The sequence below is a fragment of the Myxine glutinosa genome, chromosome 1, assembly GCF_964187855.1.
Source record: "Myxine glutinosa chromosome 1, kmMyxGlut1.1, whole genome shotgun sequence".
In the NCBI taxonomy this organism is placed as follows: Eukaryota; Metazoa; Chordata; class Myxini; order Myxiniformes; family Myxinidae; genus Myxine; species Myxine glutinosa.
In genome coordinates, this window is record NC_136261.1 from 300,005,397 (window position 1) to 300,025,732 (window position 20,336).

General features: G+C 42.6%; 1 protein-coding gene across 3 annotated transcripts in view; it reads right to left on the minus strand.

The window, feature by feature from the left end:
- Positions 1-2,575: 2,575 nt before the first annotated feature.
- CDC123 (cell division cycle 123) overlaps positions 2,576-20,336 on the minus strand; it is a 48,992-nt gene continuing 31,231 nt past the window's right edge. For all 3 annotated transcript variants that reach the window (XM_068135000.2, XM_068135006.2, XM_068135013.2), the window contains 8 exons: positions 17,796-17,902; positions 15,152-15,200; positions 6,687-6,762; positions 5,764-5,886; positions 4,208-4,236; positions 3,944-4,072; positions 3,726-3,863; positions 2,576-3,106 (listed from right to left, as the gene is read on the minus strand). In XM_068135000.2, the coding sequence (XP_067991101.1) occupies positions 3,062-3,106; positions 3,726-3,863; positions 3,944-4,072; positions 4,208-4,236; positions 5,764-5,886; positions 6,687-6,762; positions 15,152-15,200; positions 17,796-17,902 (696 nt within the window). In that variant the 3' untranslated portion in view covers positions 2,576-3,061. The remainder of the gene's footprint in view (positions 3,107-3,725; positions 3,864-3,943; positions 4,073-4,207; positions 4,237-5,763; positions 5,887-6,686; positions 6,763-15,151; positions 15,201-17,795; positions 17,903-20,336) is intronic.

Consider the following 20,336-nt stretch of genomic DNA (forward strand, 5'->3'; position numbering starts at 1 on the left):
GCTCTAGCAGGGAAAATGGCCTTAAAATGCATGTTGTTGTATTGCATGTCAAAGCTGGCTGTCATGTCAGAGCCCTGTGTGGGGATGTGAACACCGCACGATACCTTTCCGAGAGTTTCCCATTGCATTGCGCCACGGCTTGGGTTCCTCTGTTCCCTTTTGGAAGCTAAATAGCATCGAGTGAGGTGTGTAATTTGCAAATGGAATGATTTACAGAAACTGGTGTACTGTGGCATAGCCAGGTTGCATGATTAACTCTTCCTGGTTCTGCAGTACCAATAGAGTGTTTATCTCAAAAGTATATGATCTTACTATAATTCACCAAATCTCTGTCTGTCCGTTCGAAGGTACCGCAAAAACTGCTGAACCGATCGCAACGATATTTTGGGTGGGTAATCCTGGGATCTCCAGGAGTAAAATAGGCTATTTAGTTTCTGTGGGGAATTTCAGCTTTGGTCTCCAGCATTCTCATGTTTGGACTCCCGCATAACATTCGCGTTCGCATAATGTTCATTGTGACGATGTTTTCATTGTGACGATGTTGTGACGATCTTTGTGTTCACGGTAGTGTTTGACGTGACAGTGTGAACGTAATTTCGTAATGTTTTTCGTTTTTATTTTTGTAATCCTTTAATGAACGTTTAATGTTTAATGAACGCAAGAATGATCGTCATGAAATATAAATCGTTTAAGTGACAATGTTTTCATTGTGACGATGTTGTGACGATGTTTGTGTTCACGGTAGTGTTTGACGTGAGGGTGTGACGAACTCTTCCAATATAAATGTGCGGCTCGGAAGTAACGGCAGCGTGTGCAAAGCGACTGAGAAACAGGAGTAGCGGCCGCTTCCATGTTACAGATTTGGCGCGCACTCTTCACACATAAACAGCGACTGAGAAAGACGTGCAGCGGCCGCTTCCGTTTTGCAGAATTCAATCTTTTTTCAAAATGGGCGCCATGTACTGTTTAGATTTTGATTTGCGTGTGATATGATTCAACGGATGTTTATATGAATCGTTTAAAAATAAAAAAGCCTTCAATTTCTGATATTTTGCCTTTTCATTTGGGCATCCCAATTGAAGCCCCGCCCATAGGGCGGGTACCGTTGCTAGTCATTATAATCTCACATGATCAGACCGAAGCACAAGGCCTATTGTTCTGACCTGCCAGAGAGGTCATTTGCCTCTTTCACCGCCTCTCCTCTCGTCTTGCTCCTTCTGCTCTCTGACCCTCACCACCTCCCCCACGAAACGTGTTCTTCAAGTAACCCCTCCAGAAATGTGATGGAAATGTCCAACTGATCCTCAAATATAGATATTCAGTTGTCAAAGTTTTATAAATTATGTCGAAGACTTAAAGAGCTCTTTCTACACAAGGATATATTTAATTAGATTAATTAACAGGATTAATTAATTTAATTGATATGTCGGAAAAATTACATGCCCAGACCAGGAATCTAACCCTTTGGAAAACCGTACCAGTGTTCTGCCATCTGAGCTATCTGGGCATCCTTGACTGAGCATGCAATTTTCCCACACACATTATTGCCACTCTCAAGCCCAGATGGCAGAGCACTGGTACGGTTTTCCAGAGGATTTGGGTTTGATTCCATGATCTGGACATGTAATTTTCCCACATATATCAATTTAAGAATATATATGCATATGTGTATTGTGTATGTATGTATGTATGTATGTATGTATATATATATATATATATTTTTTTTTCCTTTTTTTTTTTTTAATGGAAGGTCTAAGGCTTGTAATGTATCTGACAAGAGAAACACAGCCACTGAGTATGGGGGAAGTACCATCTCTTCCCAGGGTACTTTGGGTACCAGCAACATCACACCAATGGCATCGCCTTTCTCAGAGTACTCAGTGGGGCATTTCCTACGGAGGAATTTCCTCTTCCCCATGGATGCCAACTAATGGGGATTGTCTGTCCATGCTCTGTCCTTTTAAATGCTGTATCAACGAAGCAGCACGCACCATTTTTAGTCTTCGGTATGACTCAGATGTTCAGATGGGCACAAACCAATCGCTCAAAACCCAGCCAATTTTAAACCATGACCAAATCACCACACCATTTAAGGGAATATGATAATCATTTTAAAAAATAGCCCCATGGGGAACTGACAATTACTTCCCCACTGTTTCAGATTTAAAAAACAAATTAACTGAATTTGATTGAATGCCCCATTTTCAGCCTCATAGGGGGTGGATCTGGATCACAACTCCATCATCTAAAACAGTGAGCACAACTCCATGAGACCTTAATGTTCTGATGTCATACCAAATTTGGTCCATATCGGCCATGGAATTTGTGAGGAAAATGTGTTTTAGTGAATATGAGGGGTTATGAGGAGTGCACCCCCTTTCCAGGTGAAATACGGCCATGGGGAGCACAGATTAAGGTTAGGGCATGGTCATGATGACGCATGGCCAGTTTGGTCTGGATCCGGTTGTTTGTGAGGGGAAGATGTTTTTGTGAAATGTTAACGGATAGACGGCCAGACAACCAAGACCCACTCTGAGGTTATTTCGGTAAAATAATCCAAAAACAAAAGCTCCAAAACCTGCTGCACAAAATTTATTGGGAATATAAAACTGTGCTTTATCGAGCAGACAGTTTTCCAACATCATCTTACGCTCTACCGTGACATGAGAACGCGCACGGATTGGGTTCGGTTATGAAGGCAATTATCAGCGGTTCTCACTGGCCCTTTTGAAGAGATGTGAACACAAAGCAAAGCAACCATTTTAGGCGCATGAAGGGTAACATATACAAGGTGCAGGAAGGAGAGTTTTCTCACTGCAAAATGATTTAAAGACTTCCGATGTTAAAAAAGAAAATTTGGAAACCGGAAACCCCTCACAAGCATCAACAGTGTTAAGATTTTCAAGTTTGTACTGTTTATTGATTGAAGGTGCATCCTGAGAACTTCAGTCAGATGAACCTATCATGACATCACAATTACTCATCTTCCATAATTCAATCATGGGAGGAGCCAGAAGAATGGTGGGCGGAGCTGATAGGATTGGGCAAAGGTTTTGCCATACTACGATTCCTCGTCGGAGCTTTCCGTCTGCTGCCTTCCTGAGCTCTGTGGCACAATGTGATTGGTTGTGACATACCGAAATCGTTAAAATAAACAGGTGCTCAATCTGCATGCGCTGAACACAAAGCAAAGGTTTAAAATATTTGTAGAAACGGTGTGAACCTGCCCCCTCCACTAAACGCCATCAGGTTAGGGAACGTCTCGGTAGTTGTATATCACGCCGAAGCACGGTTCGAGACATAATGCAGTTCCTCATTTAGCAGTAGTGATGTAAAATGTTCACTTGAGCAGTTGTCATCGTCCAAGTGGATTCATTTTTCTTGCACAATGTGCACAAAGAAATAATTTTATGCGAAACCGTTGTTTTGTTTCTGATACAGTCGAGGCTCGTAGAAGAGCCAGAGCACAGAATAGAAAACACAGTGGAAAGCAAGGAAATACGCCAACACGTTTTGTATCCCACATCGATGTATCTCCCTGCTTGTTAAACACTGGGATGAAAGTTTATAGCTGGGCCGACATTCAAAATCAGGCTAGAAAGCTCAGAGGCGAGTGCATGTACTTCTCGGCCATCCTGTTAACCCAACTCTCCCTAACTTCCATCGAAATTCCCCCTTTTTATTTTCCAGCACAGGCATTCCCAATATCCCAAAAGTCGCCTCACCAGATTGAGGAAGTCGATGAGCTTGTACGCATCTTGCCCTGTGCTGAGATCAACAAAATCACGGGGCAGCCGGTAACCGAGCTGAACGCTGGGCTGCAAGTAGGATTCCTCCGTCACGCAACGAAACACTGGGAGGTCCTGAGCAGAGGGAAAAAAAACAAGCAATGGAACCTGACCTCCAAGTTTAAGAAGATTTCAAGGACAAGTGTCAATCTCACCTGTTCATCTGCCTCCCCATTACCACCGGAGGAGGGAAGTCGAGCCGTGTCTGTGAGCTCTTCCCAGGAAAAGAGTAATGTGTCCGTGACATCTCCAAACGGGTTGAAGTCTATGAGCCAAACTCTGCCCTGCCATGCACACACACATGCCAAAATTTCCAAGGGTTAAGTTCATGCAACTTTTCAATATGTATTCTATCCTTTACTGTATCCTCAACATGAGATTAAAATCAGTGTTCATCAGGTTCAGTTTTAATATTTTACCTGGCTGTCCCTGTACACATCAAACACATCTGAAAAGGAAGAAGCAGTCGATTGTCAATGGCAAATAATAAACGTACAAATGACATCACGTAGGAATCGTTAAGGAAAATCCCAAAAATGTTGCCAAAATTCCATTTCTCCGTCTCGACTTCATTGATCTGCAGGCCGCAATTTCCATGAGCTGACGTGAAAATTGTATCCAGACTTCTAAGCTTTTTGATGCAACCGTGTTCAATAGGGTGGCACATGAGATTGAAAAGAATTACGAGATGAAACAAAGGTTTGCAGAGGGAACACGATAAAAACTAAAGAAAGATGGGAAAATAAAACTTTAATAACATTTTTCCCACTCGCAACTTTAATCGTCATTTGTGGATTATCATTACTATCAACGGTACCCGCACTATGGGCGGGGCTTCAATTGGGAGGCCCAAATGAAAAGGCAAAATATCAGAAATTGAAGGCTTTTTTTATTTTAAACGATTCATATAAACATCCGTTAAATCATATCACACGCAAGTCATAAAAATCTAAACAGTATTTGTAGAATTTAAATAAAAGCCGCATCACTTTATATTTATTCCATCGTGTTTGGAAAAATTGGAAAATTTGGAAATTGGAAAAACAATATAGCCTATTTTACTCCAGGGGGTCCCAGGATTACCCACCCAAAATTTAGTTGCGATCGGTTCAGCCGTTTTTGCGGTACCTGGGAACAGATGGATAGACGGACAGACAGACATTTGGTGAATTATAGTAAGATAAGGGGAACAGGAGAACAAAAACAACATTACAGGCACACATCCAAGTAATCCTAAGATTTCACTGAATTTATGGGCATGGTATATCGGAATTGCTGTTTGTTTGTAGGAAAGCTACGAAGGCCAAAACCCTGTTTCTAAGCTCCCATTCTCATGTCTCAGGTTTCCAAAAAGTGGAAGCAGAAAGGCATTTTACAACATTCAGAAAGGACTAAAGCCTAGCTGACAAGATCAGGAACATGTGCTGATTGAGACAAATAAAGTGAGGTTCAACGCAAAAATCACAGAAAATAATTTTCAAATAAAACAATTAAATTAATGCATCTAGTAAATATTTGCAGTTGAAATCTTCCATGAAAGTTGAAATGAAAGAATGAAATCATTCTTTCATGACCGAATGATAGCACCTGAAGGCCCCAAATTTTGGGTTTAGGTACAGCACTTCAGAATCTGGGCAAGGTTTTAAGCTGCCACACGTTGGCCTTGACTTCCGTTTTGAGGCCACCAAAGGCTGTTGTAATGTGTATATTGAGATGTGGGGTCCAGCAATGGTACCGCTGGCCCGCAGGCAAAAGGAAACAACCATGAGGCCAATAAGTGCATAACTTTTCAATGTCCAACACGTCCCGAAACCACCGCCAGGTAAAGATCACAACTCTGCAGCACCAGGTAGGCCCTGCTAGTATTGCATGAAGTTGAGCGTGAGTGTAACTGGGTTTGAGAGGTTTGATTTTATTATTGTGCGTTTCATTTCTGTTTACACCCCCTATAGGCACAGAATAGATCACTTCTCACAGTCATCATCAGGAAACCGAGGCTGCACCAGGCCGATGAAAAATTGATGAATCGAGGCTCGGATTTCAGCTCGGAGTGCATGAACATGCCGGTAGCACTGAGTGTGGTCTCTCTGCGAGATGGCTGCACACACACACACACACACACACACACACACACACACACACACACACACACACACACACACACACACACACACACACACACACACACACCATTCCATGAGAAAATTGCACGATAAATCACCTGACCAGCCTAAAACATACGAAGAAAGATTGGGAAGCAAATAAGCAAAAGATCGGAGAATGTTTTGGAAAATCGCAACTTTTTTTTTTTTTTTGTATACAAGATCGAGGCTCGTGAAAGAGCTAACATTAATCACACAGAAAGACAAACCGACACATATAACATGGGGAGCGGTCGACAAGATGGGGAGAGGGGGAAGGACACAAACACAACATTTGAGAGCAGGGAGATGTGTGGGAGGGAGAGGGCTTTGGGGGGAGGGGTCATGGGAAGGGGGGGGGGGGAGGTATAAAACATGGACATTGCAAGGACTTCCAGGAAAGAAGTTGGAATTTCAAACAATGTGGATCTGGGGTGAATTAGTGGGGGTAGAAAAGATCAAGGTTTTGGATGGGGGAAGATAAGAGATGGTGGTGAACAGCTGTTTTAAAGACCTGGAGGGAGGAGTGGGATTGAAGGGAGTGTGGGAGTTTGTTTGTCCTCATTTTTATTGTCCTCATTTAATTTACCATTCCTCATTTTTATTTCATCAGGGGGTTTGTCCTCATTCAATCTTATGCAAAACATCACTTGGTAAACACCACAAACTCCTGAAAAACAGGAAACCACAAACACCACTGTCGAGTTCATAGCACAGACCTTTCCATCAGCCGTCCCCTTATCTGCATCCTACTCACCGATGAGCTGTTTCTCCCGAACAAAGCAACGAAATTCCCCGCCTGGGATCAACTCGCACCATTTGCGCAGCGCGAGCTGAAAAACACGTCCATGTCGGTGATAGTCAACAACTCAAGGAACAACAAACATCATGTTCATGTGGAAAATTAATTATTCAGATCTCATGGCCAAATGATGTTTAAAATAATGAGGAAAGGATGAATAAGGACAAGTCAATAAGATGCGAAGATTGCTCAACCTCCGATTTTTTTGAAAACTCAACGTTATCATTCGGCATTTCAAATTAACAGTGAAAACCAAAGCGAGTGAAAACCATCGAAAACATTCAGCTGGAGTTAGGAGCACCTGACACAGGTAAAGCGATGCAAAACCGGCTGCAATTTGATTTTCCTAAATATGCGATACACCCGTACACAATTCAGGTAAATGTGTTCCGTCTTCTTGAACGAACTGTCCACAAATGATTTGAGACCACCTCAACTCTCTTATTGCTTGCCTCTCCCGCCTAAGGAATCAACTTCCAGAGGCTGTTCTGCATCACTCTTCCCTCCAGGGCATCAAGCAAGCAGTTTACTGCCATCTTTTGTCTGTCATCCCCAATTCTGTCCAATGATCTTTATTACTCCATTTACCTTTCCTAACTCAAGCATCTTACTTGCTAGTGTCAGTCTTTCCAGCCCTTCTCCATTTCCTCTTTTCCTGACCGTTACATCCCTTACAAGTCAGCTCTACCTTGCTCTTCCATGAGCCTCGCTCCTGTAAAGAAAGAAAAAGGAAAAACAAGAGAGACACAAACAGTGATTCCAAACGGTTCACAACGCGACCGATTCAGTTATCCTCATCATTTTCTGGGACATCACACTCATCAACAGCCGAAGCAAGGGGGGTATCCTTGAAGGGGGATCTCATCCACCCAGGTATCCTTGAAGGGGGATCTCATCCGCCCAGGTATCCTTGAAGGGGGATCTCACCCGCCCAGGTATCCTTGAAGGGGGATCTCACCCGCCCAGGTATCCTTGAAGGGGGATCTCATCCGCCCAGGTATCCTTGAAGGGGGATCTCATCCACCCAGGTATCCTTGAAGGGGGATCTCATCCGCCCAGGTATCCTTGAAGGGAGATCTCATCCGCCCAGGTAGCCTTGAAGGGGGATCTCATCCGCCCAGGTATCCTTGAAGGGGGATCTCATCCACCCAGGTATCCTTGACCTGGAATGGCCATCCCAATTACTTTAGTATTTATTTACTTGGATTGTCCCCTTCCCACAATAACGAGAAGGATACTGCCACCTGGTGTTGCTGATGCATTATTTGCAGCAAATATCGGGTAAATTACTCACTTGTATTTTTAAAACAACGCTTTAAAAACACGCCTTAAATGTCGGAGTTCTGCATTGACAAATAGTGGGGACATTTGGGTTTGTTGGTAAAACAAAGGAGATCGATGCAAAGCTCAACGTTTGAAAAGCAGAGTCGAAGGGCATCTTCTATTCGAGCCAATTTCTGTACGTTGTCTTCATCGTTGCAATTCTGCATAAACCGATCGTCACACAGGTGTCTGAAAGCAGAAGGTTGGAGTCATAGAAGGTTCTGGGGATTCTTATGCAAAATGCAAACCACAGGTTTGGGAGAGAACAGGTGCCAACACTGATTCATTCTATTGTCACATCTCGGCTTCATTAGCTGTTCTTCCACTTCCCTTGAAAGATTGATGTACCCACAGAAGTGACACAACGGGTTACGGACACATGCAGCTTCACCGATATCTTCTTGGAAGAAGACCCCAAATTGTTCTTTGCTCCAATCACATGTTCAGCTGGAGAATTCATACAACACCTTACCACTCCAGTGTTACCTTTCTGAGATAGTTCACAGAACACTGACTTGAGATAAAGGACAAAAAAGGACAAGACCCTTCTTTTCAACTCTTGCTTTGTATTTCCGAGCACAATCTATATTACCTTTGTTCATGAACTTTGAATAACCGATGCCAAGGTAACCATACGAAGCTGATGGGTTTATGGGTAAAACGGAACAGTCCGGAGGTTAACTTTTTTTTCTTTTTTTAATACAAGGTATGAGGCTTGCAATGGAGCTGACACACACACACACACACACACACACACACACACACACACACACACACACACACACACACACACACACACACACACACACACACACACACACACCGCTGCCTTTTTCACCGCAATCAGAGTGGAATTTCCTCAGGAGGAACTTCCTCTTCCCCATGGATGCCAACCGATGGGGAATGTCCATGCTCTATCCTTTTAAATGCTGAACGTCAAGCAGCACGTACCATTTTAAAAGTCTGGTATGACATGAATCGGTCCAAACCGGATGGGTGTTTTTTTAGGAGACACCATCTCCTTACTGGATGACTATTGGCTCCCTTTAGGAGCTCATCCGCTCTTTGCCAAGTGTTGTTTTTTTAGTCTTGGCAGGGTGTCGTCACCCTCCCCACGAGCAAAGCCAGTGAGGGGTGTTGGTTTAGTCGCCGACAACCCGACCATGCGGCTTGCCTGGATCTTGCTGTTACTCCATCCTCGGAGCGTGCAGAACATTTGATTGGTCGAGACGGTGTAAAATTTTGCCCAAGTACTAATAAACTGGAGATTTATTGAAGTGCAAACAAGGCAATTGGTGTTCTACAGTGTTCAAATATACAATTCAATTGAAATAAAATAAGTTTGAAATGCTGTAAAAAAAAAAAAAAAATTGAATGGGATGTTTACCGCCGTTGATTCAGTGTCTTTTACACCACCCGATTTAACACGTTAAATTAGTTAATTGTGCCTGTTGCTTGTGTCCTTAATGACGTCCCTAAAACTAAGTTTCCTGTTTGGAATGATTTTCAATTTTGTTTGACTGCCAGACAGACAGAAACTATTGCTATTTCGTGAGTGCGCATGCGTACTTGGGACAAGACGCCGTACAATTTTGTTGAATAACACTGTGGAATGATGATGGCATCGGTACCTTCATTATGACGTCATAATTCGACAAGTATAACGCTTGATCTGATCAGTATTTTAAAAAAAGAAGTTCGTTGCAACTGTTGATCCGATCGACAGGGAATTTTCACTTTCAGAGCGCCTCCTTCTGTAGAATTTTCTTAATGATAATTATGACGTCATAGGTCACATGGTACAGGTGCCATCTTGGAAAAACCGAAAAACTTTGCACCTCTATATCTCTGAAACCGCTAATGGGAAAAATTGAAACATGGCTCATTGTCAAGTACTCCCCATGGGGAATAAGATACAGACTTGGCATTTAATATGGAATATATTTTTTGTGGGGGTGAACTTACTTTTCAAGATGACTTCGAACCAAAAGTTCATTGGAATTATGTTGAAACTATTCTAGATTTTGTTAATGTGACCTTTAAAAGAAACAAAAACCACATTTGACATTTCGAAGCAAATAAATTGATCCTTGAAAGTGATGTAAACTGATATCGAACTCAATTCACGGACAGTACTGTGTTAAACTTCTGTACGTTTTCCAGAAGTATCTCTTTATTTTGCACATTAGCCAAAATTTTTTTTAACAAAAACAAGTTAAATTATGACTGGGATTACGGACAGTAAAATTACAGTTCAGTACTTCGTGTAACCCCCACGAGCATTCAGGAGAGCATGTACACGTTGAGGCATGCTGTTCACGAGATTTGCCAAGGTTTGGACAGGAATCGCTTGCCATGCAGTGACAATAGCCTGCTGCAATTCACGCACAGAGGCAGGCTGCTGGTCCAAGTTGTCGATTTGCCGCGTTAATTCTGCCCACAGGTTCACTATCGGATTCATATCCGGGGACATGGCAGGCCACTCCATATGCTCGACACCACGGTCAACAAGAAAGTGTTGGATCATGCGAGCACGATGAGGCCGTGCATTGTCATCTTGGAAGACAAAGTTTCCTCGAAAGGCTGCACGAGCAAATGGAAGCAATGTTTCTTCCAAAATGACCCTGTACCTGAACTGGTTCAGGTTTCCATTCAGAACAACCAGGTCAGTTTTGCCCCCTGCATGAAAAGCAGCCCAAACGGTCACCCCACCACCTCAAGCCTGGACTCTTGGCACTATACAATCTTCGTTGTGGGCTTCATGCACTTGTCTGCGCACTCGGACGCGGCCATTTGACGACAGACCAGAAATCTAGACTCGTCACTGAAGGTCACGTGATTCCAGTGTCCTGGCTGCCATTGACAGTGCTCTCTGGCCCACTGCAATCGGCGCTGGCTGTGTTGTCTGGTTAGGCGTGGCTTTCTCAGGGGACGCCTGGCACGATAGCCTGCTTGAACCAGTCGTTGGTTGACTAGCCTTCTGGATACAGACACATTTGTCAGTTGCTGCCACTCAGCCCTAAGCCGATTAGCTGACTTGGTATGGCCATTGCAGACTAACCGGTGCAGCTGGCGATCATCTCTCCTTGTGGTTCTGCGTGAACGTCCTGGCCTCGGTATTGGAGTAGGGACACCCCTCTGAGCATTTCGTTTCAGGATCTTTGACACCTGACCTTGAGTGATGCCATACTGCCGAGCAATAGCACACTGTTTCATGCCAGAATTTCGTAAAGCCACCACTCCATGACAAACAGCATTGTTGAGTTGACGGACCATCTCCAGAGGAAGTGGCAATAACTTTTGTAGACGTGCAGCAGTTGTTTTCCACTAATACAGAATGCAACAACCCTTATATACCCGATTGTGAAGCCAATCGTCAAATGTACCTGTCCTTACATTTTGTCACGCCACCTGTGATATAATCCTGTTATTGACTTCTTGCTGCGAAAGACAATCGGTGACATGGTTCTTTCAACAAATACATCACCGAAGGGTAAAAGAAACTCACCAGATTGATATACTGAGTTCAGAAAGTAAACCCAAGTCAAGAAAAAAAAAATATTCCATATTAAATGCCAAGTCTGTATGTTGATGATGATGTCATCAGTACCTTCATTATGATGTCATAATTTGACAAGTACAACATTGGATCCGATCATTTGATCCGATTCACAGCATTCTTCTGTATAATTTTTAAAGAAGATAATTATGATGTCATATGTCACTTGGTGCAGGCGCCATCTTGGAAAAACCGAAAAACTTTGCACCTCCATATCTCCAAAACCGCCCCATGGATAAAATTGAAATATGGCTCATTGTCAAGTACTCCCCTTGGGGAATAACATATTATGTTAATGATGATGTCATCGGTGCCTTCATTATGATGTCATAATTTGACCAGTACAACGCTTGATCCGATTACTTTGAACAAATTTCAGCCACCTTGGGAGAATTTGGAAGACAGAATTCACTTGATTGCATCATAGGTCACATGGTTCAGCAACCATGTTGGAATGGACATAAAAAGAAAAAAACAACTTTAAAAACCTTCTCCAGAACAGCTGACCAGATCGATGCGAAACTTCATGCACATGATCTACTGGCCTTGTGAATGTAGGGTGTCCATGAATAAATCAGAGGTCACATGGTCTGGCAGCCATATTGGATTTAACCGAAAACCTGCAAAAACTTATCCAGAATGGCTGAACAGATCGAGGGGAACCTTCACACACATGTTCCCAAAGCCTTGAGGATACTATGGTGTTCACGAATGAATTGCAGGTCACATGGTCTGGAGGCCATGTTGGATCAAAGGAAAAAATAATTATTATTTCTCTGAAACAGCTGAACCTATCAAAGTGAAACTGTCCAAATATCATCCAACTCCGTTGCTGCATATAGTGTGAAAACCACGAACCTGTCACGTGGTTTGGAAACCATCTTGGATAGAAAAACGAACCTTATCCAATCAACACAAAACTTGACACATCTTATTGGAGCCAGGGTGTACATTTATGATGTCATAGGGCACGTGGTTAGGTAGCCATATTGAATCCAAGTGAAATTATTTGAAAAATTTCTTCTCTAAAACTGCTTAATCAATCAATGCGAAACTTAAACTCATTGATCAACAACCCATGGGACATATAGTTTGATAAAAGTGACGTCATCTGTCACTGGTCTGGCAGCCACATTGGATCAAAGAAAAAAAAACCTTCAAAAAAACAAAAAACAGAAGAGTTCGCTCTCACCAAGTTCTCAAAACTGCAGGGTAAGTATTCTACGAACACCATCTAGTTTGATGATGGAATAACAATGACCTGCATAGCTGAGCTTGCCATGAACATAATGGAACAGGTTTCCTCTGCAGTTGGTAAAATCAGCATCTCTGCTACTGAGTGATTTGTACTGTGTTTAGTAATACAGTACAACACATTGTAAGAAGCTCAAAGACATTTGGCAGACACTGTGAATGTCTGTTTATAACACTTTTTGCTGACTTGGAAGGAAAAGAAAGTCAAGTGGTTTAACCTTTAGTTGGAGATTTCTAATCCCCATACGATTTCTCAGCTTGTGAGGCTCAAAACTATAATTAGTTGCCAGTCCATCACCAAGGTTGATACAGTGAGTATGACGTGCATCTGTAGTGGCAAATGTAAATACCATTCCAAAATAATTTTCTTAATATTAACAAACTTTTGGTTTCTTCCATGATGCTACCTTGCTGCGAGTATAATTGCTCACTTTTTTGTTTTCACCACAGAGGTATTCATTTTGTATATGTGTATACTGTACAATGTTAATACAGTACAATGTATGGAGACAAAACTGTCACTTATTCCTCAACACTAAATTTCATGTAGCTTGTCATTATGAAAAGGAAGTTTTCAGACTAAACAAGCACGATGGGTAAAATAAAGTTTTAAAAAATGTAAACAACATTTGCCAGTTCTTATATTTACATAATTAATTATTTGAAGGCTTGCCATGACCTCCTGTTGATCCCCTGCCCTCTTTTTTTCTTTTTCTTTCTTTTACAGGATCTAACGTTTGTAGTGGAGAGCTGACACACACACACACACACACACACACACACACACACACACACACACACACACACACACACACACACACACACACACACACACACACACACACACACACACACACACACACACACACACACACACACACACACACACACACCACCCTCCCCCCCCCCCCCTCTGGGTACCAGCAACGTCACAACAATTGCACCAGCTTTCTCACCACATTCAGCGAGGCATTCCCTAACGAGGAATTTCCTCCACATGGATAATGCCCGTAGTCTTATGACGCCACGTAAACACAGCAGCCAACACAAGGAGCAGCTGTCTGATATTTTCCAGAATCTGCACGATATCCGCTTGGTCGACGGGGAACTGCTCAGCTTTTTCGGAACTGAGAAAGCAAATTTGCTCTAAGATCATTCCCCTTTAAAAGATTTCGGCAGTAATGACACTTTGAAAGTACAAATATAACTGTATTTATAGATTTTGGTTTTTTCTGCCGCAGGCTCAACAAAAGCCAGAAGCAAGTGAGACAGGGTTATCCCTTTGAGAACCACAAGCATATTGAAAGTAATTTTCAGATACAAGTCCAATTTTATTACAAGTTTGGCTATAATAATCACGAATAAGAATTGAAATTCAAAAGTATGGATGATAAAAAAAATACAAGTTTTTATAATAAACAAAAATAAATAGCACCGCAAAGCGGGCAAAAACCCTCAGCCCATGCATGGTGGAAACCAATTTCAAGATGGCTGCCGTGGTGGCCATATTGAAACCACAGCGCACCCATGAACCTTCCTCTACTCAACCCCAACACACACTGCAAAAAATGATTTTAATCGGACAAACCATTCTGCTCGAAATTGACGGAAACCAATTTCAAGATGGCTGCCAGGGCGGCCATATTGAAAATCGCAGCGCGCCCATTTTCGAAAGGAACCTTCCTCTACCCAACCCCAACACACACTAAAAAATGAATTTAATGGGACAAGCCATTCTGCTCGAAATTGATGGAAACCAATTTCAAGATGGCTGCCGTGGCGGCCATATTGAAAATCGCAGCATGCCCATTTTCGAAAGGAACCTTCCTCTACCCAACCCCAACACACACTAAAAAATGAATTTAATGGGACAAGCCATTCTGCTCGAAATTGACGGAAACCAATTTTAAGATGGCTGCCGTGGCGGCCATATTGAAAATCGCAGGGCGCCCATTTTCGAAAGGAACCTTCCTCTACTCAACCCCAACACACACTGCAAAAATGGATTTAATCGGACTAGCCATGCTCCTTGAAATTGACGGAAACCAAAAGTTGACGGACGCCCGGACGACAATACCCCTTAGCCCAATTTGGGCTGAGGGGTGAAAAAAAAATTATGGAAACGACAAAAGCTCTTACCCAGTGTTAGCTGCAATGTTTGCCAAGGTACAAACATAAAGTAATCTAAAATTGCAGGGAAAATATCAAAGATGCACCACTTTAACGTTTAGGGACATACGTGTACCTTGGTTCTTAAAGGGTTAAGTTGAAGAAGTACACAGACCTGGTAATGGATCTCTGGATCAGGTGAGTCATCAGAGCAGAGTAGGAAGCTGCAAGAAAAATGTGAAAAAGATAAACACGTTGGGAATGCACATTGTTAAACCAGGCAGGAAGGGATGTCAAAGACTCGTACGAAATGAAAAAAAAGGAAACTGTCGAGAAGGAATTGAGGAAAAGCAGGATTGCTCAGTGCTCCTAAACTACCAATCAAATAAACACATCACTCGTACCTTTATCATGGAATGAAAAACTGCCTATTTTTCAACAAAATTTGGAGTTGGGAACCATGATAAAGTATGGATGATAAGTCTCCTGAGGGGATCACATGACCATTATTCAATTGCAAAAGCCAAATACAGGATTTGGGGCTCTTACTCCGAAGTTGTCACACGAATCAGTGGGAGATGGGGATCGTAAGGGTAGGTGTCAGGCCATGCAACGGTAGCAGCCCAGCATAGTCCTGTTAGTGGAGTGGCTTATGGAAATGATCGTGACACGCTGGCCCAAAGCACTAAATTTGGCACAGTTATACTTTAGGACCATACAAAACTTTTGAGGGGGCTGCCCGATTTTCGAGGCCCAGGTCAGGTCAAGGTCAAAGGTCAAATTATGTGTTTGTCACGTTTTTGCCATATCCAGCTCATAGCTGTCATAGAAACATTATCTCAGTGTCTAAATAATCATTTTTAAGGACATGGAATCCATTTGTATTATGGAAAATATCCTCAGGTGCTGCCATATTGTATTTCAAGGTCAGGTGAAGGTCAAAGGTCAAATTATGTGTTGGTCATTTTTGCATCGGTGTTTTTGACATACATCGATACGCTGAGGGAGGATACTGGATTGGCCAGTACAGAGGAAGTTGCGGCCTGCATGACTTATGCTTCACAATTTCCGCGACAGAGACACAGTCCTGTGCATGGCAGTCCTGCGTTCCTGCACGTGCAATTCTTTGAACAAGTGGGTGTCGCCTTACATCCGCACTTGAGTAGTTCTCTACAACTAAGAACAGCAGCTGACAGGGTTGTCCAGGTTGGACGCCACCCGGTATCTGCTTTGGTCCACCCAAAGACATCTGGATTTGGTGCAGCTAGGATGGGCTTCAGACTCTCTCTCCAAATGCTGGCTTGGTACAGGCATCGATTTACATGCTGGAGCAGTGCGTTCTGAGTTGGAGGAAGCTTCTCCATCATCTTCACTCTCCTTGGGAATAGCTCCTGTCGAAGGTCATTCACATTGACATGTGGGGTTGTGTTGTCGTACATGATACAGGTAAACCGCTCGATCACATTGAATGCTGGAGATGTAATCACCTGTGGAACAAACGCAGTCAGGGACGTAATGGTGAATCCTTCTGTGGCTGTCGGGTAAGCTTTCCATGCCTTCCAAGTTGACTTTTTGCCTTTACCACTGAATTGGGATGTTACATCAGAGCCAGAGAATGCATGGAAAAACGGCAGAGCACGAGCTTTGTCTTCCCCAAGTTCCTGGCAGATTGAGTTGACATGGTAATAGCGGAAGTGTTTACCAGTACCAAAGCCAACCCATAGTTGCATACCTGGATGGTGCTGCACAAGATCATGGAACACTCCCACCAGGATCACAATCACGTCTGTGTCTACGGTTCTGATGAGAACAGTAGTCGCCCCTTCCCTTAGGGCATCGTTTACATGAAGACATTCTACTGTCTGCTTCTTCGTGATCACTCTCTCCCATTGTGATGTTAGCCTGATTCGATTGGACTCGTGGACCAGATGTAATGTAAATATGTTTGGTAAGCGGATAGTCGTGTTTGACTACGTCCTCCGTCAGCAGTGCGAAAAGCTCCTCCTTGTTGGTAGGACCCTGTAGAAAGCCAGCGAAGTTACTTGGTAACTTCGTATTGCGAGATACCTTTCTACGTAATCCTTTCCCTCGTTTCTCTCGAGTTGTGGCTTTGAGGCTGTCGGGTCGGTAAGTGTCCCAAACGATGTCCATCCTGGAACAGCCTTGAAGTTGCCTTTCTATCCAGGGGATGAAGATATTGTCACTGTATTCACCGAACGTAGAAGTGTTTTATGTATCTGGATATCGCCACTGCCTATATGGCCGTCACCTGGTGGAACTTCCCATAATAGTAATGGATTCATTGACTAAATATGTTGGTTATGTGACTAAGACCAAGTTTTTTAGGTTATATATAAGCTGGATATTGCAAAAACATGACAGACACATAATTTGACCTTTGACCTTGACCTTGACCTAGGCCTCTAAAATCGGGCAGCCCCCTCTCAAAAGTTTTGTATGGTCCTAAAGTAGAACTGTGCCAAATTTGGTCCTTTGGGCCAGTGTGTCACGATATCACTTAAATTTGGACTTTAGCCACCCCACTATGTGTCCTTCAGCTTCCTGTACTATCAGTCATGACTTTCTCGCAAGAACTGTTCGTGATCCCTACTGTGAATTTTTTTTTTTTGCATATCTATGAATGCTACAGACTCAGAAAAAGAGGACAAATGAGGGGGTGGAATCTGAAAAGCAGAGAAAGGAGTATAATTTATCACGAAACTTACGCATGGGCAGGCTAAGAGGAATAATTAAATCTAGGTTTGAGAATCTTAGCTTAACACAACTTCAACCTCTGCAAATATGAAAACGGCACTTACGGGCGGGTGAGGTCATGTGCGATGAGATCCGAGCTCTTCAGCAGAAGCAACACATCGTGCAAGGAATGGCAGCACAATGTACTGTTCAGTGCAATCCATTGTGCATCCTACAAGTGCAAACAAAACATTCAATTGTGCATCCTACAAGTGCAAACACAACAATCCATTGTGCATCCAACACGTACACACATATCCATTGTGCATCCTGCTCGTACACACATATCCATTGTGCATTCTGCACGTACAAAGACATAAATCCATTGTGCATCCTACACGTACAAACAAAACAATCAATTGTGCATTCTACAAGTGCAAACACAACAATCCATTGTGCATCCTACAAGTACAAACAAAACAATCAATTGTGCATCCTACAAGTGCAAACAAAACAATCCATTGTGCATCCTACAAGTGCAAACAAAACAATCCATTGTGCATCCGACAAGTAAAAACACAACAATCCATTGTGCATCCTACACGTACAAACACAACAATCCATTGTGCATCCGACACGTACAAACGCACCTATCCATTGTGCATCCTGCACATACAAACACACACCAATCCATTGTGCATCCTATACATACAAACACACACCAATCCATTGTGCATCTTACACGTACAAACACATCAATCCAATGTGCATCTTACACGTACAAACACATCAATCCAATGTGCATCCTACACGTACAAACACAACAATCCAATGTGCATCTTACACGTACAAACACATCAATCCAATGTGCATCCTACACGTACAAACACAACAATCCAATGTGCATCTTACATGTACAAACACATCAATCCAATGTGCATCCTTCAGGTAGAAACACAACAATCCAATGTGCATCTTACACGTACAAACACAACAATCCATTGTGCATCCGACATGTACAAACACACCAATCGATTGTGCATCTTACACAAACACACCAATCCAATGTGTATCTGACATGTACAAACACACCAATCGATTGTGCATCCTACACGTACAAACACACCAATCCAATGTGCATCCTACACATACAAACACACCAATCGATTGTGCATCCTACACAAACACACCAATCGATTGCGCATCTTACACGTACAAACACACCTATCGATTGCGCATCCTACATGTACAAACACACCAATCGATTGCGCATCCTACACGTACAAACACACCAATCGATTGCGCATCCTACACGTACAAACACACCAATCGATTGTGCATCCTACATGTACAAACACACCAATCGATTGCGCATCCTACATGAACAAACACACCAATCCAATGTGCATCCTACACGTACAAACACAACAATCCAATGTGCATCCTACACGTACAAACACAACAATCCAATGTGCATCCTACACGTACAAACACAACAATCCAATGTGCATATTACACGTACAAACACAACAATCCAATGTGCATCTTACACGTACAAACATGAGATCAGATCTCGCGAGATCTTGGAGACGGCGGCAGGGATTTTCGAAGCTCCACACGGTCTCCACGTTTTCAAAGTTAAGTCTGTTCACAATTGTATTTTGTCGAAACTGTATTTATCTTTTGGTGTGTGAAGTTATAGTGTGCACCTTGGAAGTTTCTCGGTGTTTATCTTTCATAAATTAATCGTCTGTTTGACGCGTCGCGAGCAAGGCCTTTGCCGCGTCGCGAGCGATTTGAAATCGAAGTTAAGTAATTGTTCCCTTTTGTATTTTCGTTATAACTATTTATTTTATGGTGTGTGTACGTATATTGTGTCCCGAGGAAGATTTTCGGTGCAAATCTTTCATACCTGTATTGAAAATCGTGTTAATTCGTGTCGTGTCTTGAGGCCTTGTACAGTGTACAACCTTGAGGCCTTGTACAGTGTACAACTTTGAGGCTTTGTTTTTCTCTCAGCGGTCCGTCGTTTGTGATCCAATAACTTTCGTTCTCTGTTTTCCCAGTCTTTTCACCCCATACCCTACTTCCTTGTGTAAATCTCAACTCAAAAAAAAAAAAAAAAAAAAAAAAAAAAAAAAAACCATTCCCTTCTCTGTTCTTATTCTTGTTCTCATTCGTTTATTCATTCTTATTCGTTCGTTCGTTCTTCGACCACGTGTTTCTCCCCCATTTCCCCAGATAGTTTTCACTGTTATTAACCTTCAATGTTTACACTTTCCCCTCAAGTTCTGTATTCCATCATATATTATAACACCTTTTTCTTCTTCTTCTTTAAAAGGCTGCTTTTGACTTGCTCACCAAATCTATTCATCCCCCAAAAAAATTCCATCTCTTATAGTGCCTTTTTTCTACATTCCCTAAACTCTCCTGCACTCCATCCTACATCCAGCGTCCTTAAACGTATTTTTAACTCGAAGGTCACAAGAAACTCATTTTGCAATAAATGTTCGTTTCCCATTAATCGTACACTTTCTAAAATCCAATCTCACCCCTCCCCTCCAAATCTTCCCCATCACCCCTCCCCTCCAAATCTTCCCCATCACCCATCCCTTTCAAATCTTCCCCCTTTCCCCTCCCCTCCTAATCCTCCCCATCACCCATCC